Genomic DNA, 24,976 nt, shown 5'->3' with positions numbered 1-24,976 from the left:
GCCTACCCGGGAAAAGAAATCCGCGTTCACGTGGGTCTTACCCGGGCGGTGAGCCACCTCAAAATCATTGAGTTGTAGCGATAAGTACCACTGCATTATCCGTGGATTGGCGTTCTTCATACTGTGCAGCCATCTTAAAGGGGCATGGTCCGTCACCAGTTGGAAGTGGCTACCTAATAGGTAGTAACAGAGGGCCTCTATGGCCCATTTCACCACCAGAGCCTCCTTTTCGATTGTGGAGTACTTCTGCTCTCTTGGGAAAAGTTTTCAGCTCATATAGAGTACCGGGTGTTTTTCCCCCTCTCTTTCTTGAGCTAGTACAGCCCCTAATCCCTTCTGGGAGGCGTCTGTCTGGAGAATGAAGTTCTTAGCAAAGTCCGGGGGGGACAGCACTGGCGCTTCTGTCAGCCGCCTTTTGAGCGTTCGGAATGCCCCCTCGCATTCCTGCGACCACCGAACCTTTGTTGGCATGTCCTTCTTCGTTGGTCCGATAGGGGTGCTGCTAGGGCTGAAAAGTCGGGCACAAATCGATGATAGTAGCCCACTAGTCCCAGAAATTGACGGACCTGTCTCTTTGTCGTTGGTCGTTTCCACTCTTGGAGGGCTTGGACCTTGTCAATTAAGGGCTTCAAAGTGCCTCCTCCTACTGTGTAGCCCAGGTATGTCACCTCTCTCTGCCCCAAGTGGCACTTTCCAGGGTTCGCGATGAGGTTCGCCTCTCCTAGGGTTTTCAGCACCGCCTCCAGATGTCGTAGGTGTTCCGACCACGTATGGCTGTATACCACAATGTCGTCTATGTATGCTGTGGCATATAACCGGTGGGGGTCCATTATTGGACCTAACCAAGTGAGCTATAAGATCAAGAACACATATTCCTGCGCATCCAGAAATATAATCTATGCTATCATGTGCCGAAAGTGTCCGTCTGCTATGTACATTGGACAAACATCTCAGACACTTCGCCAAAGGATTAATGCCCACAAAACAGATATCAGACAAGATCGCAAAGAAAAAACAGTTTCTTGCCATTTTAACCAGAAAGGACACTCTCTCAATGACTTAACCACCTGCATTCTGCTGCAAAGACCTTTTACATCTGCACTTGAAAGGGAATCCTCTGAACTGTCATTCATGTTAAAATTCGACACTCTCCGAGAAGGACTGAACAAACACTTGAACTATCTTACCCATTACCAAGATGGCTTCCCCAATTGTCACCTCTAATACCATTAACTCACAAACATCCCACTCTCCCCACCTCTAATATCATCAATTCACACTTACCTTCCTTCCTTCCCCCTCCCCCGCATCCTCCTCCTGTTCTGCAATGTGATTTGTCCTTTTCATATGTGTTCATTTTTTTTTAATTGTATCCTTTGGTATATATGGTTGTGACTATTTTCTTCCACTATTTGATCTGAGGAAGTGGGTCTGACCCACGAAAGCTCATCATCTAATAAACCATCTTGTTAGTCTTTAAAGTGCTACATTGTCCTGCATTTTGCTTCAGCTACCCCATACTAACACGGCTACATTTCTATTGCTTTCCCTAGCCACTCTAGTAGCTCGTCCACGCGGGGCATGGGGTAGGCATCGAATCTGGAGACGGAGTTGACCTTTCAGAAGTCGATACAAAATCGAAGTGATCCGTCGGGTTTTGGGACGAGCACTATGGGGCTACGCCACTCGCTCCGTGATTCTTCGATTACTCCCATCTCTAGCATGGCTTGGATCTCTTTCTGTACAGGCTCCCACATTTTCTGGGGTAAGGGTCGGTGGGGGTTCCGGACTTTATGGCCGGGTAAGGTGCTTATATGATGACTCACCATACTAGTCCGGCCGGGCTGGGTGGATAAGACGTGCACATACTTCTTAAGCAAGTGGAGTAGCTCCTCTTTCTGGGTTGGGGTCAGTTCTCCTCCCAGGTTGGCCGGTCGTTCCGAGGCGGGGTCGACAGCCACAGGTCCCAGGTCATCATTGGGTGGGCAGGGAGTAATCAAGAGTCACTCCTGTGATTTCCACTTTTTCAGCAGGTTCACATGATAGATCTGCAAACCTCTTCTCCTCCCCGTCAATCGCACCTCATAATCTACAGGCCCCACCCTGCGCACCACCTCGAATGGGTCTTGCCATTTGGCGAGTAGCTTCAACTCTTGGGATGGTAAAAGTAGGAGCACCTGCTCCCCGGGTTCAAACGTCTGAAGCTTTGTCCCTTTATTGTAGTAGCGGGCCTGGGTCTTCTGGGCCTGTAGGAGGTTGGCTCGTGCGAACTCTTCTAAATTCTGTAGGCGTTCCCTTAGCTGTAGCACATAGTTGACAGTACCCAGCACCCGGGACTCCTGGGTCTCCCAGTCTTCCCTTAGGAGGTCAAGTATTCCTCGGGGTTGTCGTCCGTATAGATGCTCGAAGGGCGAAAAGCCTGTCGAGGCTTGCGGCACTTCTTGCACGGCAAAGAGTAAAGCCGGGAGAAGTTTGTCCCAGCCCTGGGGGTCCTCGTCTACCAATTTACGGAGCATTGATTTCAACGTCTGGTTGAACCGCTCCACCAAGCCGTCAGTTTGCGGGTGATACGCGGATGTTCGCAGGGCTCGGATATTTAACAGCCTGCAGAGCTCTGCCATTAATCTGTATGCTACATTTGTGCCCTGATCGGTCAATATCTCCTTCGGTATTCTTACCCTGGAGAACACCTTCATGAGTTCTGCAGCTATAGTAGAGGCCGTTGTATTTCTCAATGGGATAACCTTGGGGTACCTAGTTGCATAATCCATGATAACCAGGATGTATTGGCATCCCGAACTGGCCTTCTCGAGGGGTCCCACCAGGTCCATCCCGATGCGTTCGAAGGGGACTCCTACCACGGGCAGTGCTACTAGAGGGGCTGTGGGGACCCCCTTTGGGTTGGCGTGTTGGCATTCAGGGCAGGATTCGCAGAACTCGCGTACCTCCCGATGGATCCCGGGCCAGAAAAACCTCTGGGCCACTCTCAGCCCTTTAGCGTGGGGCTTGTTCGCCCCATCACAGGCCCCCAGCAGTGCACATGGCCCAGAGAGGACAGTGAGGAAGGCCTATGGCCACAGAAGCTGCACATGGCCTGTAACACCATCGATCCAACAAAGAGAGAGGGAACCCGAAAGAGGATCACCAAGCAGGACCTCCCAGGGGGTGCCCTCTGCTCGGATTGCCTGGCCAGCGAACTGGTTTCAGATACCAAAAGCATGAACTCCTTCTGGTACCTGGTGCTCAGCCTGCATTTCATCGGACTGTAAGTGTGATTGCGGATAGTGAGCCTTGATTCCACCTCCTTTCTAGGGATACCAGATGGTTTAAAAAAAATACTGGACACACCTGATCTCAGATCGGGGGTAGGGGTGGGACCGGCCAGGAGGGGAGCGGGGATGGCTGGGAGGAGGTTGGGGGGGGGGGCAGGGCTGGCCAAGGGAGAGTGTGTGTGTGTGGGAGGGGGAACCAGCCGGTGGGAAGCAGGGCTGGCCAGGAGGAGGTTGGGAGGAGCGGGACTGGCTGGGGAAGATCGGGGTGCGGGGTGCGAGGGGTGTAACCAGCCAGCAGGAAGCAGGGATGGCTGGGGAGGAACTGGCTGCAGGGGAATGGGGATGGCTGGGAGGGAGTCAGGGGGAGCAGGGCTGGCCGGGGAGGGCAGGGTGTGGGGCTGACCCCGGCCTACGCAGATCCCAGGGCGCTGCCCGTCCCGTACATGGTCCCAGTGGGGTGCATGGGCGAGTCTGGGCCTGGGGATTCCATCCCACCTCATCCCTGCCTCTGTTCCCTCCCCCTTCTCTCTACTGCATAGTTGTCTACCAGCCAGGCAGTATGCAACTACTTACTGATACTCATGATAATAATAAAAACTTAATTAGAAAATACTGGACTCCTCGTGGAATGAGGAGTAACGGTAGTTCGAACTAGGAAGCCTAGTTCGAACTCATAGAATCATAGAATAATAGGACTGGAAGGGACCTCGAGAGGTCATCGAGTCCAGCCCCCCGCCCTCAAGGCAGGATCAAGCTCCGTCTACACCATCCCTGACAGATGTCTATCTAACCTGTTCTTAAATATCTCCAGAGAGGGAGATTCCACCACCTCCCTTGGCAATTTATTCCAATATTTGATCACACTGACAGTTAGGAATTTTTTCCTAATGTCCAATCTAAACCTCCCCTGCTGCACTTTAAGCCCATTACTCCTTGTCCTGTCCTCAGAAACCAAGAGGAACAAATTTTCGCCTTCCTCCTTGTGACACCCTTTTAGATATTTGAAAACCGCTATCATGTCCCCCCTTAATCTTCTTTTTTCCAAACTAAACAAGCCCAGTTCATGAAGCCTGGCTTCATAGGTCATGTTCTCTAGACCTTTAATCATTCTTGTCGCTCTTCTCTGTACCCTTTCCAATTTCTCCACATCTTTCTTGAAATGTGGCGCCCAGAACTGGACACAGTACTCCAGCTGAGGCCTAACTAGTGCAGAGTAGAGCGGCAGAATGACTTCACGAGTTTTGCTTACAACACACCTGTTGATACAACCTAGAATCATATTTGCTTTTTTTGCAACAGCATCACACTGTTGACTCATATTCAACTTGTGGTCCACTATGACCCCTAGATCCCTTTCCACCATGCTCCTTCCTAGACAGTCGCTTCCCATCTTGTATGTATGGAACTGATTGTTCCTTCCTAAGTGGAGCACTTTGCATTTCTCTTTATTAAACCTCATCCTGTTTACCTCTGACCATTTCTCTAACTTGCTAAGGTCATTTTGAATTATTTCCCTATCCTCCAAAGAAGTAGCAACCCCACCTAGTTTGGTATCATCTGCAAACTTAATAAGCGTACTCTCTATCCCAATATCTACATCATTGATGAAGATATTGAATAGTACGGGTCCCAAAACAGACCCTTGAGGAACTCCACTTGTTATCCCTTTCCAGCAGGATTTAGAACCGTTAACAACAACTCTCTGACTACGGTTATCCAGCCAATTATGCACCCACCTTATCGTGGCCCTATCTAAGTTATATTTGCCTAGTTTATCAATAAGAATATCATGCGAGACCGTATCAAATGCCTTACTAAAGTCTAGGTATATGACATCCACCGCTTCTCCCTTATCCACAAGGCTCGTTATCTTATCAAAGAAAGCTATCAGATTAGTTTGGCATGACTTGTTCTTCACAAACCCATGCTGGCTATTCCCTATCACTTTATTACTTTCCAAGTGTTTGCATACGATTTCCTTAATTACCTGCTCCATTATCTTCCCTGGGACAGACGTTAAACTGACCGGTCTATAATTTCCTGGGTTGTTCTTATTCCCCTTTTTATAGATGGGCACATATTTGCCCTTTTCCAGTCTTCTGGAATCTCCCCTGTCTGCCATGATTTTTCAAAGATCATAGCTAAAGGCTCAGATACCTCCTCTATCAGCTCCTTGAGTATCCTGGGATGCATTTCATCAGGACCTGGTGACTTGCTGACATCTAACTTTCCTAAGTGATTTTTAACTTGTTCTTTGTGTATCCTATCTTCTAAACTTACCCTCTCTCTGCTTGTATTCACTACGTTAGGCACACCTCCAGACTTCTCGGTGAAGACCGAAACAAAGAAGTCATTGAGCATCTCCGCCATTTCCAAGTTCCCTGTTACTGCTTCTCCCTCCTCGCTAAGCAGTGGGCCTACCCTGTCCTTGGTCTTCCTCTTGCTTTTAATGTATTTATAAAAGGTCTTCTTGTTTCCCTTTATGCCTGTAGCTAGTTTGATCTCATTTTGTGCCTTTGCCTTTCTAATCTTGCCCCTGCATTCCCGTGTTGCTTGCCTATATTCATCCTTTGTTAGTTGTCCTAGTTTCCATTTTTTATATGACTCCTTTTTTATTTTGAGATCATGCAAGATCTCCTTGTTAAGCCAAGCTGGTCTTTTGCCATATTTTCCATCTTTCCTACACAGCGGAATTGTTTGCTTTTGGGCCCTTAACAACGTCCCTTTGAAATACTTCCAACTCTCCTCAGTTGTTTTTCCCTTCAGTCTTGCTTCCCATGGGACCTTACCTACAAGTTCTCTGAGCTTATCAAAATCTGCCTTCCTGAAATCCGTAACCTCAATTGTGCTGGTCTCCCTTCTACCTTTCCTTAAGATCATGAACTCTATTATTTCGTGATCACTGTCCCCTATACTGTCTTCCACTTTCAAGTTCTCAACTAGTTCCTCCCTATTTGTTAAAACCAAATCCAGAACAGCTTCTCCTCTGGTAGCTTTTTCAACCTTCTGAAACAGAAAGTTGTCTCCAATGCAGTCCAGAAACTTATTGGATAGCCTGTGCCTCGCTGTGTTAGTTTCCCAACATATGTCTGGATAGTTGAAGTCCCCCATCACCACCAAATCTTGGGCTTTGGATAGTTTTGTTAATTGTTTAAAAAAGGCCTCATCCACCTCTTCCACCTGGCTAGGTGGCCTGTAGTAGACTCCTAGCATGATATCACCCTCGTTTTTTACCCCTTTTAGCTTAACCCAGAGACTCTCTACACAGCTATCTCCTACGTTCATCTCCACTTCAGTCCAAGTGTGTACATTTTTAATATACAAGGCAACCCCTCCTCCCTTTTTTCCCTGTCTGTCCTTCCTGAGCAAGCCGTACCCTTCCATACCAATATTCCAATCATGCGTCCCATCCCACCAGGTTTCTGTAATACCAATGATATCATAGTTGTATTTATTGGTTAGCAATTCCAGTTCTTCCTGCTTATTACCCATACTTCTCGCATTTGTATATAGGCATCTAAGATACTGATTTGATCTTGCCTCCCTGTTGTGCCCTGACCCTCCTTTCTCCTTGCCACTATAGGCCGTAGTCCCCCCCACTACCTAGTTCGTGCCCCGTGTAGCCGCGCGGCACGGGGTTCGAACCAGCCGGGATTTAAAAATGGCGGCTCCCGGCTTATGCAAATGAAGCCCGGGAAATTCAAATCCCGGGCTTCATTTGCAAGTGCGGTATGCCTACATTACCCTCCTATTTCGAAATAGGAGGGTAGTGTAGACATACCCTGAGCTAGTATGCCCACACTGTGGGGAGCCTCAAAATTAGTCTGAGGCAGGCTCTGTTAATATGGGCGTGCTATCTCAGACTTTGAACCCCAGGAAGCACTGAGGAGTATTAGTTCGAATTACTCTGGGGGGTAATTATATCGAAATAGCAGCACCAGAGCATCCACACTACCATTATTTTGAAATAACTATTTTGGAATTAGCATTACTTCTGATGAAAAGCAGGAGTACAGATTTCGAATTCCGCCACCTGATATTTCAAAATAACAGTAGTTATGAACGCTCTGCTTAGAAATTTGAACTTTGTGGGGGGTTATTTTGAAATAAAGTCCTAGTATAGTCCAGGGCTTAGCAGCCTAAAATCTACCAGACTGGTTTCAGTGGCTTCCAGGAAATGGAGCTCAATTCCAGGACTCTCCCGGTAAAACTGGGAGGATTGGCAACCCTTTTAATGATATGGCATTGGCAAGAACAATACTAGAATACTGCATACCGTTCTGGTGTCCACGTTTTTTAAAAGGTTGTTGACAACTGGGAAGGATGAAGATAAAGTCACAAAAATTATTTAATAGCTGAAAAGAATGCCTTATAGTCAGAAACTTAAGGAGCCCAAACTTTTTGGCTTCACAGGGAGAAAAGCCTAGGAGTTAAGGGCTTTTTAACCAGCACAGAAATGCAGAAAAAGAACTAGTGTCTGGACACTGAAGACAGAAAAATGTAAATGAGAAACAAATTAATGGTGAGGGTGATTAACCATTGGATTAAACTACCCAGGGTTTCTCCACTTCTTGATTAGCAATAGAGAGGTAGCCATGTTAGTCTGATCTTGCTAAAACAAAAAGAAAAACTATGTGGCACTTTAAAGACTAACAAGATGGTTTAATAGGTGATGAGCTTTCGTGGGCCAGACCCACTTCCTCAGATCATATTCTGAAAGAGAATTGGCATGACCGTATATACCAAAGGAATACAATAATATGTTCACTTTTTTCATTGTATTCCTTTGGTATATATGGTCATGCCAATTCTCTTTCAGAATATGATCTGAAGAAGTGGGTCTGGCCCATGAAAGCTCATCATCTATTAAGCCATCTTGTTAGTCTTTAAAGTGCTACATAGTTTTTTCTTTTGTTCCACCTCTTGATGTTTTCTCATCAAAACTGGACACCTTTCTCCAAGAGATGCTTAGGCTAACACAAACTATTTGGCTCAACACAGACATAACTGGGTAAAATATAAAGGCCTGTGATCAGAGCTGTCCTATCCATTGGATAGCTCGGGCCAACCGCCCTAGGCCCCTGCTTTTGGGGGCCCCACAGGGCCCAGGGCAGTTCAGAGGATTAGCAGGGGCCTGGCACCAGCAGTAAGAATTGGGCCCACCCCACACTTGCTGGTGGCAGCAGGAAGCAGTGTGACCATGCTCAGCCATGTCATCCAGGTGAAGCGGCTTGGGGGCAGCGGTAACCACCCCACCCCCACACTCACCAGTGGCAGGAAGCAGAGTGGCATGGCTGGGAGGTAGGGCAGCAGAGCGGGCTGGGGCCGGGTCACTCTGCTTCCAGCCACTGTCAGTGAGTGCAGGGATAGGCCCGATCCCTGCTGCTGGTGCCAGGCCCCCACTAACCCCTGGGCCACATGGTCTGGGGGAGAGGGTGGAATGGAGTGGGGCGGGGGTAGAGTAGAGGCAGGAAAAGGAGCGGGGGTCAGAGCTCAGGTCAGGACTTTGGGGAAGGGTTGGAGTGGTGGCAGGGTGGAGGAGGAGCAGGGGTGGAAAGAGGCAGGGTGGGACCTGGAGCAGAGCGGAGGGTGTCTCAGGTCCCGCACCCCAATAGGGCTGGTCCTGCCTTTGACATACAGGTCAGACTAGATGGGCTAATGATCATTTTTGTCAAACTCTGAAACTATGAATGAACTATCTGCCACTGTACTGGGAGCCCATTTGCATCAGTGCATTCAGTTCTGGCTCCTTAATGAGGAGGAATGGGATGAACACACACAGGGGATGTTTACAAAACATTCCCTATCAGGGTTCTGGATCTGGCTGGGACTCATCTGGTCAGGAGAAATGCTGGGGGCCCCATCCCGTGGGACATTCAAAGGTGGATTGGACAAAGCTCTACTAACTGTTCATTAGGAACAATCCTGCTGTAGCTCTGGGGAGAGGGAGGGTGGGACTGCATAGGCCTATTCAATGTCTAACTCCTGTAAATCGCTGTGTCTCCTGCTTTCTCCATGCTGGGGATCGGTCAGGACAGACCCGCAGCTCCACTGCTGGGACAGGGACCTATCTACACAGCACAGATGAAGCCAGCAGCTTTTTACCTTATCCATTCGGTCCTTCTCTTTTCCAAATTTGCCCCCGTAACCATAAGAGGCCTTGGGCCCAGATGCCAGTTCTTTCTGTTTGATGACTTCATGTTCCTCAGACACCTTGCTCCGGAGCTGGTGGATGCTGGAAAGAAATGCAGAGTCAGGGCAAACCACTATCAAACCCCTCAGACGTGCTCCAGCCCAGTAGACATTACACTCCATTACAGACTGGAGCATGCTGCAGTGCAGACAGTGCCCTGATCAGTGGAACATGGAGGTTTTGTTATTAACAGGATACCAGCCAAACAGGGCATGTGAGAAGTTAGGTTGGAATCCAATTGTTCAGCACAATCTGCAACCCGCCTCCCACAGCCCAGGCCTATGGCATTGCCTCTTCAGACCAATTAGCACACTTCACAACCAGCAGCTCGCTGTGGGCCCAAGGCCCAGGTACTCCGCAGACCTGAACTCTGCAGCCTCATCACAGGAACCTGATGAAATATGACTCTAGTGATATGGATGCAAAAATGAACACAGTCCATTTGGCATGGTGCCCCCTCCTTTTGTGCATTGTTACACTTCCCCTACATATTCCATTTTCTACCGGTGGCAGAGTTTTTTGCACTGGCAGCACTGAAGAGGTCATTAGGAAAGTAGCGGTTGATATAGACAGTTATGAGGGAAGAGGGAGCTGGCACCAGGAAGGAGCTGGAGACATTTTGGGATACTGAGGTAAGCACATTCACTAGTAACTCTATTGCCATTGTCAGATGCAGGGAAGCAGTTTTAGTTCATAGAAATAGCAAGGGCTGGGGGGAAAGCAAGTAGCTGATACTCTACTCAACAAACTTTTGTTTATCGGGTAGTTGAATACCCCCTAACATCCCTAGTTCAGGGCTTCTCATAAGCCTGATTTATTTTTCTGGAGTTCTGAAGTTAGTGGATTTTATGGACCCCTTTACGCTCTGGCGTGGGGAGAAAAAAAGGGGTTCAGTGTGCGGGCCAGGGCTTCCAATGTGTGGAATAGGGATGGGATGCAGGATATGGGTAGGAGTTGGGGTGCAGAAAGGGGAGAGGTTGTGAAGTCTGGGTGGGAGATAGGGTGCAGACACAGGCTGGGGGTTATGTCTCTGGCCAGAAGGGAGGGGTGTAGGGTAGGGAGTTTGGCAAGGAAGGAGGGGGCAGGAGAAGTCTAGGGGTAGGGTTTCTGACCAGGAGGGAGAGTGCAGGAGCAAGGACAGAGCCGGCCCTATCATGAGGCAAACTGAGGAGGCACCTCAGGTGCCAGACTGTGGGGGGAAAGGGTGCACCACTAGAACCCAGAGTGTAGAAAATTGTGTCTGCTGCTGGTGCATATGTAGGTAGCAGAGCAGCGCCATGAGAGGAGTAGAACAGGAAGGAGGCAGAATTGAGACCTTTCAAAGTTTTGGCCCAAGTGACAGGGCATGGGGGTGTCATCTGAGCTTCCCACATCAGGTGCCAAAAAGTTGTGGGCCGGCCCTGAGCAAGGGTATGTCTAGACTACAGGCTTTTGTCGACAGAAGTTTTGTCGACAGATAGGGTACGTCTATACTACATGGCTCCGTCGACGGCGCCATGAAGATTTGTTTTCTTGGCAAAGGCAAATGAAGCCGAGATTTAAATGATCGCGGCTTCATTTACATTTACATGGCTGCCGCGCTGAGCCGACAAACAGCTGATCAGCTGTTTGTCAGCTCGCGCGCTAGTCTGGACGTTTCCCCTGTCGACATCAAAGCCCTTTGTCGGCAGCCCCGGTAAACCTCATTCCACGAGGAATAACTGGGCTGCCGACAAAGGGCTTTGATGTCATCAGGGGAGCGTCCAGACAAGCGCACGAGCCGACAAACAACTGATCAGCTGTTTGTCGGCTCAGCGCGGCAGCCATGTAAATGTAAATGAAGCCGCAATCATTTAAATTGCGGCTTCATTTGCCTTTGCCTATGTGTCTAATCTACATGTCTCTGCCGACAAAGGCATGTAGTCTAGATACAGCCATACTGTCGACAAAGCTTCTGTCGACAAAGAGCGTCTAGACTACATTCAGTTCTGTCGACAAAGCAAGCTGCTTTGTCGACAAAACCCTGTAGTCTAGACACAACCCTAGATGCAATAACACCTTCTGTCAACAGAACTCTGTCAACAAAAGGCGTTATGTCTCGTAAAATGAGGTTTACCAGAGTCGACAAAACTGCTGAGTTCTGTCGATGTTATGTCGACAGAACTCAGCGGTACTGTAGACGCAGGTATAGTTTTGTCGACAAAAGTCCACTTTTGTCGACAAAACGCTGTAGTCTAGACACACCCGAAGGGAGGATGACAGAGCAAGCTGGAGGTGCAGGGTCTTGGTGTAGGGAGGTGAGTGAGTGTGGGGGATTTGGGAGGTGAGTCTAGAAATGAAGGGGAGACACTTATCTAGTTTGACACCCCCTTGCCGTAGGGAAAGCATCCAGACAGCAGGCTGTCATTTCCCCAGCAGGGTAGGGAGGAGTAGGGGGAGAGATAGTGGCTGCATAGAGGAGGCACCGGGTCTGAGCATGCCCCAAAAGGTTGGCAGTGCCCCACCCAGGTTCTGCATGGCCATTGCCTGGCCTCAGGCGGCAGTTCAAAAGCACTGCGGTCTGGGAGCGGCTCCTCAGCACTTTTTGCCTTAGACCCTGCCACCCCTTCCACTCCAGGCAGCAGAGGCCACTGTGACAAGTTGCTGTGTGCACATGTGAAGGAGGAGGCTGCACAACTGGACTGGGGCCACACACCGCAGAGCCAGTGCCGTGGGGAAGGAAGGGGGGCCACGCAGTGCACAGTGGTGGGGCAGTGGGTGGTAGAGTTGCCAGAGCTGCACGTCACCAGAAGACCACCCCAGCCGGCAAAGCTCCAATGGGACCCTCCTATGTGCTCTGTGGGGGCAGCGAGGGGGGGAGGAGGATGCTATTGCTATTGTTGTTGCTGCTGTGCTATGCCAGGAGCAATGGCAGTGCATGGACTCAGTCACTTCTTCCTGCAAGTTGGTGACCCCATCAAATAGTGAAATGTCCGGCAGGGCTTTCTAGGACATTCTGCTACTTGATGGGGCACTGGGACAGAGTACTTAAAATCAGAACAGTCCCAGAAAAATCAGGACATACGGTCAGTGTAAGTATACCTGGCACAGCATTCAAGGGTCGTATGCTGAATACATCTGGGGTGAAAAGTAAGCTCTGTGATCAGTCCATATCTGATACAGGGTAAAGACATGGTGCCAGGAGTAAACTACGATCAAAAACAGGACTAAAGGATGCAGAATCTCATGCACATGCCACTTTTCAATGCTCTGGAGAACTTCAGCTTTGACATACCTTCAGAATGGACAAACTGGAAACAAGATTTTGCAAGATTTCACATTGCTACCAAGCTTCACAAGGAAACTGATGAAACATAGGTAGCTTCTTTAATTTATGCCATAGGAAAACAAACAGAGCATATTTTTCAATCCTTTGATGTTTCTGAAAAGTCACAAAGATGACCATGACAAGGTTTTGGCTATGTTTGAAGCATATTTTATCTCTCAGACCAATGTGGTTTATGAAAGAGTGAATTTACCGGAGAATTCAAAAGCCAGGGGAAAATGTAGACTGTTTGGGTGTGTCTAGACTACAGGGTTTTGTCGACAAAAGTGGACTTTTGTCGACAAAACTATACTTGCGTCCACACTGCCTTTGAGTTATGTCGACATAACAACAACAAAACTCAGCAGTTTTGTCGACGTATGTAAACCTCATTCTACGAGGAATAACGCCTTTTGTCGAAAGAGTTCTGTCAACAGAAGGCATTATTGCATCTACACTGTCCTTTGCATCCACACTGTTATGTCGACAAAGCGGCTTGCTTTGTTGACAGAACTGGATGTAGTCTAGACGCTCTATGTCAACATAAGTTTTGTCAACAGATTCTGTCGACAAAACGTATGTCGACGTAAGCCTGTAGTCTAGAAATACCCTTTCATAAAAGCTCTGCTTACATTGGCTAAAAACTGATTTTTGGGAATGTAAAATATGAAAATATCAGAGACAGGTTGATTATTGGGATAAGAAAGAAATCCTTTCCCAGCAGCTACAACTAAAGAGAGAGATTTAACCTAGCCACAGCTATACCTAAAGCAAAACATTCTGAGCTGGTGAATCAGGAAAACCTAGAGCAACTTGACCATGACTAAGTCTACACTGCCATTTTACTGCGCTGCGACTTCCTGGCTCAGAGGTGTGAAACTTGCCTCCTCACCCCAAGTGCAAGTAAATGGGAGCTACTCTCCTTGTGGAGGTGGTTTATATAGAGCACTGGAAGAGCTCTCTTCAGGAGCTTGTGCCATGGCCACAATTTTACTTTACAAAGCCAAGCTTAAAACTAGCTTAACAACTAACAACACACTTCAGTGTTAAAAGGGAAAAGTCATTAGCATAAAGCTCTGAGGCAAAGAGAGAGAATTCCCAGGTTACGTGCACAAGGCATGGAAAAAATCATATCCCAAGAGCTGACCCATGTCCAGCCAGAGGCACATGCTGTCAGGGAGCTGACTCATACTACAAACAATCAAGCACCATTGTTTCTGGGATATGTCACTTGTGATAACACAAAGCCTGTCTGGAGAGAGAAATTCAATATTCATGGAAAGATTATTCACTTCAAAAATTGACTCAGGCGCAGAGATGAAAGTGAGTGGGTGCACCCTGGTATGCAGCTCTAGCCAGAGCTGGCTGAGCTGTGGCAAAAGCCAGCCGGGAGCTATTTGAAGAGCTGGCAGGGAACCAGTTTGCAATAGGACAGTACCTGTAAGGAATGTTAAGTTATTTTCACGCTGCTCAGGAGCTCCTGTCACAGTCATCTTAGAGGAGACTTGCAGTCACTTTCAACCCTCCCGGAGCTGAAGTCACTTGCCAGAGCTCTGACTGGCTCTGGAGGTATTCTGAACTGCATGGGCCAAATCGCCATAGAAACAACTTTCAAAGACAACAGCTTTGGGTTCAGGATATATGTAATCAAAGGACCACCAACCATCAGCCTTTTCAGCTGCAGCATGGCAGCCATCATGGGCCTAGTGAGAAATGTGGAAGAAATTGATGGAATATTGGGTCATGTTGGACTTTGAAAGGCAACCCAAAACAAATCACCTGAAGAGACAATGCTGAACCATCTAGGCTACGTCTACACTGGCCCCTTCTTCGGAAGGGGCATGCTAATTTTGAAAGTGGGAATAGGGAAATCCGCGGGGGATTTAAATATCCCCCGCGGATTTAAATAAACATGTCCGCCGCTTTTTTTCCGGCTTGGGGAAAAGCCGGAAAAAAAGCGTCTAGACTGGCCCGATCCTCCGGAATAAAGCCCTATTCCGGAGGATCTCTTATTCCTACTTCGAAGTAGGCGGGGCGGGGCCTGGAGCTGCTGTCACACTTACTAGTTCAAATTAAGGGGTGTGTAGCCCCTTAATTCGAACTAGTGGGAGGCTAGCCCTCCCCAGCTTTCCCTGGTGGCCACTCTGGCCAACACCAGGGAAACTCTATTGCCCCCCTCCCGGCCCCGGACCCCTTAAAGGGGCATGGGCTGGCTACGGTGCCTGTGCCAGGTGCAAGCCTGCCAGCACCCAGCCAGCAGACCCTGCACCTGGCACGGATCGAGCCAGACACCCGTTGCCCCCCAGCCCTCCCCCTCTTCCCAGGACCAGGCTGGCGGCTCCCGGGAGCTTGCCCAGGACCGCAAGAGGCGGGCACCCGCCTGGTCTAGTGCAGACATCGTGGACCTTGCCCACGACCTCCGCACTAGGCACAGGAAAGCGGCCGTCTAGAGCAGGAGAGCTGCCAGCCTGGCCATCCAGGAGCAGGTTTGCATGAAAATCAAGGTGTCCAGTGAGACCCCTGACCCTGAGCCCTGAGCTTACAATGGCCGTCCTGGGTCAGACCAAAGGTCCATCTAGCCCAGTAGCCTGTCTGCCGACAACGGCCAACCCTAGGAACCCTGGAGGGGATGGACCAAAACAATGACCAAGCCATTTGTCTCGTGCCATCCATCTCCAGCCTTCCACAAACAGAGGCCAGGGACACCATTTCTACCCCCTGGCTAATAGCACTCCATGGACCCAGCCTCCATGAATTTATGTAACTTCTCTTTAAACTCTGTTCTAGTTCTAGCTTTCACAGCCTCCTGCAGCAAGGAGTTCCACAGGTTGACTATTTGCTTTGTGAAGAAGAACTTTCTGTTATTAGTTTGAAGCCTGCTACCCATTCCTTTCCTTTGGTGTCCTCTAGTCCTTCTATTGTGGGAACTAATGAAGAACTTTTCTGTATGCACCCTCTACACCCCACTCATGCTTTTATAGACCTCTATCATATCCCCCCTCCATCTCCTCTTTTCTAAGCTGAACAGTCCCAGTCTCTTTAGCCTCTCTTCATATGGGACCTGTTCCAAACCCCTCATCACTGTAGTTGCCCTCCCCTCTCCCACCCTCTCTCTTCCCCTCTCCCACCTCCTTTTCCCTGTCTCCCCCAGTTTTTTTCAATAAAAAGAGATTCTATTTTTGAACACAATTGTCCTTTATTTTGTACATCAGGAAGGGGGGCTAGGGAGGGGTAAGTGGAAGGAGGAGAGGGAGGAATGGTGTATGAGCCCCCGATGGGGAGGACTGGGCTGGCTCTGTGGGCTTCTGGGGGTGGAACCTCTCCTGCAGCCCCCCAATTGCCCCCTCTCCCCAGATGGCAGCCTGCGGCAAGTGCAGCCGGTTTGATGACCGAGTGGTGTGATGTGCCCAGTGTGGGTATTCCAGGCAATCCAAGCCAGGACTGCTTTGCAAGCGGGGCACCCCTGAGAACTGTCTGTCCGGGGTGGGGGTCGGGTCCCTTTAAGCACAGCCCTCGGCTAGCCTGAGACAGCATCTCCACGCTCTAAGTCCTCCTCTGATGCCCTGCCGGCACTGCTTCCGGCCATCCTTAACCCCGGTTCAGGGTCCACTTAATGTGGACATGCTAGTTCGAATTAGTCTGGATACGTTAGTTAGAATTAGCTTAGTTCGAATTAGTGCTGTAGTGTAGACATACCCTATGTGACTAGCCAAGTAGCCCGTCATAAGACAGGATTTTCAGGTCTCTCCTCCACGTCGGTCTTCTCTCCTGAGCCTCCAGTCTCTCGCTCCGTCTCTCTCTCTCTCTTCCTCCTACTTCCTCCCCCGCCTCTCTTTCACTTCTCCTCCCCCTCCTGCCTCTCACTCGGGGGACCGTGGAGCCCAAATGGCCGTTTGGGCTGTGCACTCCCCATGCTGCATGGGGGGTGCGGAGCCCAAACGGTCGCTTGTTCCCACATGGTGGCCTGGCTGAGCAGTGCAGAAGTCAGCCAAGCTCCACAGCGGGAGGCTGCACAGCAGGAGGCGGTGACATTCATGGTCAGGGGGCGGGGCCTGGACCTGCTGTCATGCCGCACATCACCGCCCCACCCCCTTTCGCCTCCCACCGTGGCACTCGGCTGACTTCTGCGCTGCTCAGCCGGGCCGGTGCAGGGGAGCAAGCAGCGCAAGCGACCGTTTGGGACCCGCACTCCCCATGCAGCATGGGCCGCCAAGAGGGAACAGCCAGCATTTCAGCAACAGCACCACCAAGAGGGAACAGCCGGCATTTCAGCAACAGCACCACCAAGAGGGAATAGCCGGCATTTCAGCAACAGCACCACCAAGAGGGAACAGCCGGCATTTCAGCAACAGCACCACCAAGAGGGAACAGCCGGCATTTCAGGCCACAGCGCTCCCCAGAGGGAACAGCCGGCATTTCAGGCCACAGCGCCCCCTAGAGGGAACAACCAGCATTTCGGCGTTACAGACTCTCAGACACTGGGCTACTATATATATGATTACAAACAAAATGAGAGAGGAAATCCTAAACATAATCCATGAAGGGAATCATGGATTAACTATAGGCTGTGAACAGACCAACCTGATGGCAAGGTCAAAGTATCTGTACATGAACACTGCAGACGTAACAGGCCAACACAACACAAAGAACCTCAAATAGCAACACCCTGACTGGCAGACCTCAGAAGAACTAGCTGCAGATTAATGCAAATTTAGAGGACATCATGACCCCATCATTGTGGACTATTTTTCCAGGTGTATAGAAATTATGCATTTGGCTAACATGGCATATTGCTGTGTTATTGAGAAACTGGTGCACTTTTACTCACTTTGGCATTCCAGAACAGCTAGTGACCAACAACAGACCACAATTCACTGCAACAAAATTTAAGTCCTTCTGAACAAAATATGAGTTTGATCATATTACTAGCAGCCTACAGTATACCCACTAGTGAATGGAGAGATAGCGAGCTAACTGTACAGCCAGCCAAAAGAAATCCTACAGCAAGAAGATCCATTCTTTACCCTTCTGAGTTATAAATCAGCACCAATAGCAGCTACTAGACATGGTCCAGCACAATTCCCGATGCGAAGACAATTCAGAACTACTGTTCCAAATTTGGAAAATAACCTATTTCCAAAATGGCCAGACCTGAAGAGAGCAATCACATTGGATAAACGAGCTAAACAAATAAATATGAACACTATTACAAGACATCACTCAGAACTGGCAGGTCCAGAACCTGGTAATTTTGTTCAAGTCAAATTTGATGGGGAAAAACTGGATGGACAAGTCCAGATTTCATTTTTTAAAGAATTCCATGCCTAGGTTATAGATGATCCAGATTAACTTTCAACATCTACAGATTGTCCTTCAGAAAGAACAATCAACAGAAGAAACTCTAGAAATAGCAGGTGTAGAAGATGACTCAAGGATTCGAAACCAACCAGAGTCAGTTGTTGCTACTTTATGGACAGCCTGATGACATGTTGTTATATCTTCAGGTCATATGATTAGAATCATAGTATGATTCAGACACACTCAACATATTGATCTGTACTGCACTTCAAAGACCATGAAATATTATATATGATAGGAATTAAAGGGGGGAGCTAGAATGGAACACTAATTGTATTCTACTGTTTGGACTTTGCATAAAATACTTTACATAAATCAGGTGTGGGGAACCTCCCAGCCCACAGACTAGATCTGGCTCCCTGCTCAATTTGATTCAGCATGCAGCATGTCTCTACACTGCATGACAAAAGCCAAAACCTTGGCTACTTGTGTGTGGCTCCCCAAATGATTTTTGTGCCCCTGACAAAAAAAAAAGTTCCCCATAAATGAACCTCATTCATAGTTGGAAGAGGCTGTTATGATGGACCCATCTGGGATGTATAAGCAAGCTCTGCTGCCAGTCCACATCTCATACAGGAAAGTGACAGTTCTGACCTGGTAGAGCTGCTGTTTCAGGCTGTCTGCAGACTTTCCTCTTTGCAGTACCACTTCCACAACTAGAAAAGCACAGAAAATGTGACACTGCCAGCATGTGTCCTGCAGACACCTGTGCTGGGCCCTGGGCCTGCTTTGGGCAAAGGGAGCTGGCAGCCTGGCATAGTATTGGCTGACATGCCATTTCCATGCCTAGCCACAGGATTGGGGTCTCTACCAGCTGGAAATCAGGCCTGGATTGTGGAAAGATGGATGTGGAGCAGGTTTTCTCTGGGCCACGAGAGAGCGCCTTTCAGGAGCTGCCACGTTTGGAGCAGAGCTGTGGCACCAAGATGGGGCCAGGGTACAAATCCCAGCTCCTCAAGCAGGTACAAGGGAACTGTATCCTGTCACTAAAACTCAGGCTTGCTGGGCTAACCTCCAGCACTAAAAGGAAGGAGACGGGTGGCTGAGAAATCAGGACCCTGCGACTTACAGTTCCCAGGAACAATGCAAAGAGGCCAAGGCTCCAGCTCAACCTGAAGGACAGGGTGAGCATGCCAAGGAGAGAGTCAGGAGGCTGGTGGGAAGAGGGGGGGTCCCATCCTCCCTGAGAGCTGGATTTGCCTGGGTCAGACAGAGTGGGACTGAGCTAAGAGAACAGGGCCTGAGCTGAGCTGGGACCACAGCTGGGCTGGCCAGAGAGAGAGAGAGCCCAGCAGCAGATCCATGCTGAGAGTGGGGCTGGAGCCAAGAGGGGACGGAGAAGCAGCCCAGGAGCGGGAGGCAGCACAGCAGAGAGTGGAAGTGGGGCTGGAGCAGCCTAGAGCTGGTGTGGTGAGCAGCTGGGCAGGGTGAGAAGGGGGGCTTTGGGCAGCACAGCTAGGGTCTGGGAAGGAGGCCTGGGACCTACAAAGAACAGACGGTGAACTGTTCTGACACCCCAGAGATGCTGTGTGTGATGTCCGCTGCCACAGAGCAGGGTTAAGTGTTTTCCTTTCACCTTTCCCATTTTCTCCGTACTCTTAAACAAATAGCTCTTTAATAAATTGCATTTGATCTGAACTGCATGTAGTGATCAGTGGGTCAGGGATACCTCCAATGTGCAGAGAGCCCCCCAGAGTGGGGATACCCAGCCCTTGCCCTAGCTGACCACAACATGGTTGGGGGTCGAGCCCCCAGGAATCCTGGGCCCAGCCTTGTCGGGATTACGAGGACTCTGCCACACAGGATGGGGAGCCCTTGAGAGCAGGGAGGCCTCTGGATAAAGGAAGTGGGTGCGGGGATGCCAATGCTTTTGCTGGCCCATTTCACTGCGGTAATGTAAAAGCCAGGAAAGTTCCCCTCAGTAGAAGAATAGTGGGACCATTCCCCTGCTGACACATGGAGAGAGTGCTCAGAGATGAGCCATGCTCAAAGGGAACACACGCAATCCTTCATATCGAGGCCCAAGGGGAGGGCTGACAGGAGTGGCTGTGAAAGAACACACACTCAGTCACCCCGCCCACCTCCATTCCATTGCTGGTGGTTTGCCAAAGTCCTTATTTGGCTGATTTCAGTTCACTGACTGCAGTCATCACTTCCTCTTCCTGTAATTAGACATCACCATGGCAACAGCCTACTTTCTACTCACTGTTCCTCAGAAATAAAAAATCCCATCAGAGCTGTGTGCACTGGTATCTATGAGCTCAGTCTGAGGGAAAATGTTCAACCGTAGGATCAGTTCCCTTCTGTACCCTAGAATTTCTCTCCTCCTCTCTCACACACACCAATCACCCCTGGTTCTGTCCCTCCTACACACACTCTGCCCTAGCCAGTGTATTCCTTGTATATCCTTTCCAAGGCCACGAGCAATCCCGCACATGCTGTGACCTCCACAACATCACCAACTCCTTCTCAAAAGGGTTTGGCCCCCTCTAGGTTCCCAGGGCACCCTTAGGGGCCCACCCTGTCTGACTCAGGCTGTCATGTGGATGGAGATGGAAGAAGGCTGACAGGATGAAACACAAGGTCTGTGGAGACCTAACAGGCTTGTTGGCAGCAATTGAGACCACATGAGACCTTCCCCTGGTCTCCCATAGCTTGTAGAATGAACTCTTGTGAGTCTGCATGTGGGGCCTGGGACTGAGCTCCAGTTTGTGTGGTCAGGACATAAATACAGAAGCCCCCTATTCTATTTCTCAGCCACTGAACCAGCCATGTCTCTGTTGATTCTATGATGGGAGCAGCTGCAGCTTCAGGGACTGCAGAGTCGTCACACCTGTCTTATGCCCAGGAACTCTGCCAATATGAAGTTCTAAAGTGCTTGTATTCTTAAGGCCCAGACATCTTGCTGGTCCCCTTGTCCCTACCAGACAGAATACTGCAGCTGGGCTACCCCTAGGAGTATGAGCAATGGCACAAACTCCATCCACACAGGGAGATGTCACTCATAATTAATGGTGCTGAGCTCCCAGTCACATAATGGCTGAGGAAGCCCTGCTTCTTGTGCCCAGTCCTATAGGCCAGAGAACTTTTAGAATCATAGAAGATTGGGGTTGGAAGAAACATCAGAAGATCATCTAGTCCAACCCCCTGCTGAAAGCAGGACCAACCCCAACTAAATCATCCAAGCCAGGGCTTTGTCACACCTGGCCTTAGAAACCTCTATGGATAATTCCACCACCTCGCTAGGCAACCCATTTCAGTACTTCACCACCCTCCTAGGGAAATAGCTTTTCCTAATAGCCGACCATTCCCCCACCACAACTTGACACCAGTGCTTCTTGTCCTGTCACCTCTACCACTGAGAATAGCCTCTCTCCATCCTCTTTGGAAACTCCCTTCAGGTAATTGAAGGCTGCTATTAATAGAGCCTTGCACAGATACAAACTTTGTGTCTGCATCTGTATCCACAAAAATGAGTTATGGATCTCCATGCTGATACACGGGTGTAGATACCTATGGATATAAAAGAGCTTCAGGCGGTAGCCAAGTTAGTCTGTACAGGATAAACTTAAAAAACAACAAATAGTCTGGTAGCACTTTAAAGACTAACAAAACATGTAGATGGTATCATGAGCTTTCATGGGCACAGTCCACTTTTTCAGATGACCAGAGTGTTGGATGTCCAGAACCAAAAAAATAAAAAGGATATCCATAGATTTGCAAGGCTCTAGCTATCAAATTCCCCCATACTCTTTTCTCCTGCAAACTAAAAAAAGCCCAGTTCCCTCAGCCTCTCCTCATATGTCATGCGCCCCAGTCCCTTTTCTGTAATATGAGGCCCAGAACCGGACACAGTACTACAGATATGGCCTCACATAGGGTATGTCTACACTACCACCCTAGTTCGAACTAGGGTGGTAATGTAGGCAACCGGAGTTGCAAAGGAAGCCCGGGATTTGAATTTCCCGGGCTTCATTTGCAACTCCGGTTGCCTACATTACCACCCTAGAAGTAGTGTAAACATACCCATAGAGGCAAATAGTCACTTTCCCCAATGTGCTGGCAATGCTCCTACTAATGCAGCCTAATATGCCATTAGCTTTCTCATCAACAAGGACACACTGTTGACTCATATCCAACTTCTCAGCTACTGTAATCCCCAGGGTTTTTTTCTGCAGAACTGCTACTTAGCCAGTCAGTCCCCAGCCTGTAAGGGTATGTCTACACTACCCGCTAGTTCGAACTAGCGGGGTAATGTAGGCATACCGCACTTGCAAATGAAGCCCGGGATTTGAATTTCCCGGGCTTCATTTGCATAAGCGGGGCTGTGCCATTTTTAAATCCCCGCTCGTTCGAACCCTGTGCCGCACGGCTACACGTGGCACAAACTAGGTAGTTCGAACTAGGCTTCCTAGTTCGAACTACCGTTACTCCTCATTCCACGAAGAGTAACGGTAGTTCGAACTAGGAAGCCTAGTTCGAACTACCTAGTTCATGCCGCGTGTAGCCGCGCGGCACAGGGTTCTAACGAGTGGGGATTTAAAAATGGCAGAGCCCCGCTTATGCAAATGAAGCCCGGGAAATTCAAATCCCGGGCTTCATTTGCAAGTGCGGTATGCCTACATTACCCTGCTAGTTTGAACTAGTGGGGTAGTGTAGACATACCCTAACAGTGCTTGGGATTCTTCCGTCCCGAGGACAAGACTCTGCATTTGTCCTTGTTGAACCTTGTCATTACCATGAGGGATGGCCAGCAGCCTAGGGACTAAGGGGTTAACTATGTCCCTATATGTAGCCAGGTAGCATTCATCCCAATAGAAATGCAGGTAGGGATTTCAAACTGAGACAAAGGAAATTTGGGGTTTTCCCTCCTTTGTCTCTGGGTCAGTTCTCTCTCCAGATACTGAGGGGGACAGACAACATGTCCCTCTCTAAGAAGAGACTCTTCACCATCTGTAAGTAGGGCAAAGTCTAGATTAATCTGTTAGGTTTTATTGTTTTATGGTTTGGGAATGGGAATCTGATGTCTGTGCATTTAGAAATGGGTTTTCCTCTTTCGTAAATAAGTTTTGTTCCCATGGGAAAATTCCCCATGAGTTTATTAATTGGTGGCTCTTACCATCTAGCCAATTCAACTATGCTTGTAACTGGAGTATTGTTGTGATAATAAAAGTTCTTTCTTTTTTATTAACCTGGTATTGGTTCAGTTCTGTGTCCTGGAAAATCTGTCTGTGGGATCTGCATGCCTCTTACTAGGGAATAACAGCCACAGACTGCAGTTTGTATTTTCTTTTTTCAAGCTCTTTGGGGAAAAGAGCTTGGGGTGCCTTGGGGTTGGTTTCAAGTGTCCACCCCTGTTTGTGGGTTCAAAAGCACTTGATGGTGGCAGTGGATTTTTTATCCCCAAAATCTAGGTTTTTAGGATTTGGGGGGGGGGGAGTTTTATACCAAAGCCTGGAGACAAAGTATTGGGGTACTCTTGCGGGCCCTCACTTCTGCATTTACCATGCCAGAGTGGGGAATCATCCATGACAAACCTCATCAGATTTCTTTTGGCCCAAGTCCCCAACTTGTCTTCAACTGTTCCCAGCTCTCTCACCAGCCATTCTCAGAGGTAATGAAAAACAAGTAACAGTCTGGTGCCTGTGTATGCTCGGGGAGGGGGGATTCATCACCTCTCTTATTAAGTCTGCAGATGATACCACTCTGGGAGGGGTTGCGACTAATCTGGAAGATAGGGTCATAATTCAAAATGACCTGGACAAATTGGAGAAATGGTCTGAGGTAAATAGGATGAAGTTTAATAAAGACAAATGCAAAGTGTTCCCCTTAGGAAGGAACAATCAGTTTCACACATACAGAATGGGAACAATGGTCTGGGAAGGAGTACGGCAGAAAGGGATCTAGGAGTTATAGTGGACCACAAGCTGAATATGAGTCAGCAGTGTGATGCTGTTGCAAAGAAAGCCAACATGATTCTGGGATGCATTAACAGGTGTGTTGTGAGCAAGACATGAGAAGTCATTCTTCCGCTCTACTCTGCGCTGGTTAGACCTCAATTGGAGTATTGTGTTCAGTTCTGGGCACTGCATTCCAAGAAAGATGTGGAGAAACTGGAGAGGATCCAGAGAAGAGCAACGAGAATGATTAAAGGTCTAGAGAACATGACCTATGAGGGAAGGCTGAAGGAATTGGGTTTGTTTAGTTTAGAAAAGAGAAGATTGAGGGGGGACATGATAGCAGTTTTCAGATATCTAAAGGGGTTCAGATATCATAAGGAGGAGGGAGAAAACTTGTTCATCTTGGCCTCTGAGGTTAGAACAAGAAGCAATGGGCTTAAACTGCAGCAAGGGAGGTTTAGGTTGGACATTAGAAAAAAGTTCCTAACTGTCAGGGTAGTCAAACACTGGAATAAATTGCCCAGGGAGGTTGTGGAATCCCCCTCATCTCTGGAGATATTTAAGAGTACGTTAGATAAATGTCTATCAGGGATGGTCTAGACAGTATTTGGTCCTGCTATGGGGGCAGGGGACTGGACTCGATGACTCTCGAGGTCCCTTCCAGTCCTAGTGTTCTATGATTCTCTCCTTTAAGCAGCACTGTAGGCAAACATTGCCTGTCTACGTGGCCTCCTCTCCCCTGCACTCCTTGCCTTGCTTAGAGCCCACCACTAGACTCTCTTCAAATTGGCACCCAAAGCTCCCAGGTTTGGCTTCTGTCTGTCCATCTGTAATGGGCAGGAGTCCTGACCAGCACGTGGTGACTAAAGGGTTAAACTCAGGTAGCTAGCAAAGGTGTTGGCCAGGAGGCCAGGAGAACTAATCAAGATCGAGTGTTGAAATCTGAATTGGATACAGATTCCTTACCTGC

General features: G+C 48.8%; 1 protein-coding gene across 2 annotated transcripts in view; it reads right to left on the bottom strand.

Annotated features, from left to right (window-relative positions):
• The window catches only part of HCLS1 (hematopoietic cell-specific Lyn substrate 1), an 88,696-nt gene that overhangs the window by 39,775 nt on the left and 23,945 nt on the right, over positions 1–24,976 (bottom strand). For both annotated transcript variants that reach the window (XM_006120741.4, XM_075918371.1), the window contains one exon: positions 9,378–9,507. In XM_006120741.4, the coding sequence (XP_006120803.2) occupies positions 9,378–9,507 (130 nt within the window). The remainder of the gene's footprint in view (positions 1–9,377; positions 9,508–24,976) is intronic.

Source organism: Pelodiscus sinensis, unplaced genomic scaffold (assembly GCF_049634645.1).
Source record: "Pelodiscus sinensis isolate JC-2024 unplaced genomic scaffold, ASM4963464v1 ctg78, whole genome shotgun sequence".
Taxonomy (NCBI): Eukaryota; Metazoa; Chordata; order Testudines; family Trionychidae; genus Pelodiscus; species Pelodiscus sinensis.
Note: the sequence above shows the minus strand (reverse complement) of the source record. Positions and strands in the feature narration are given on the sequence as shown.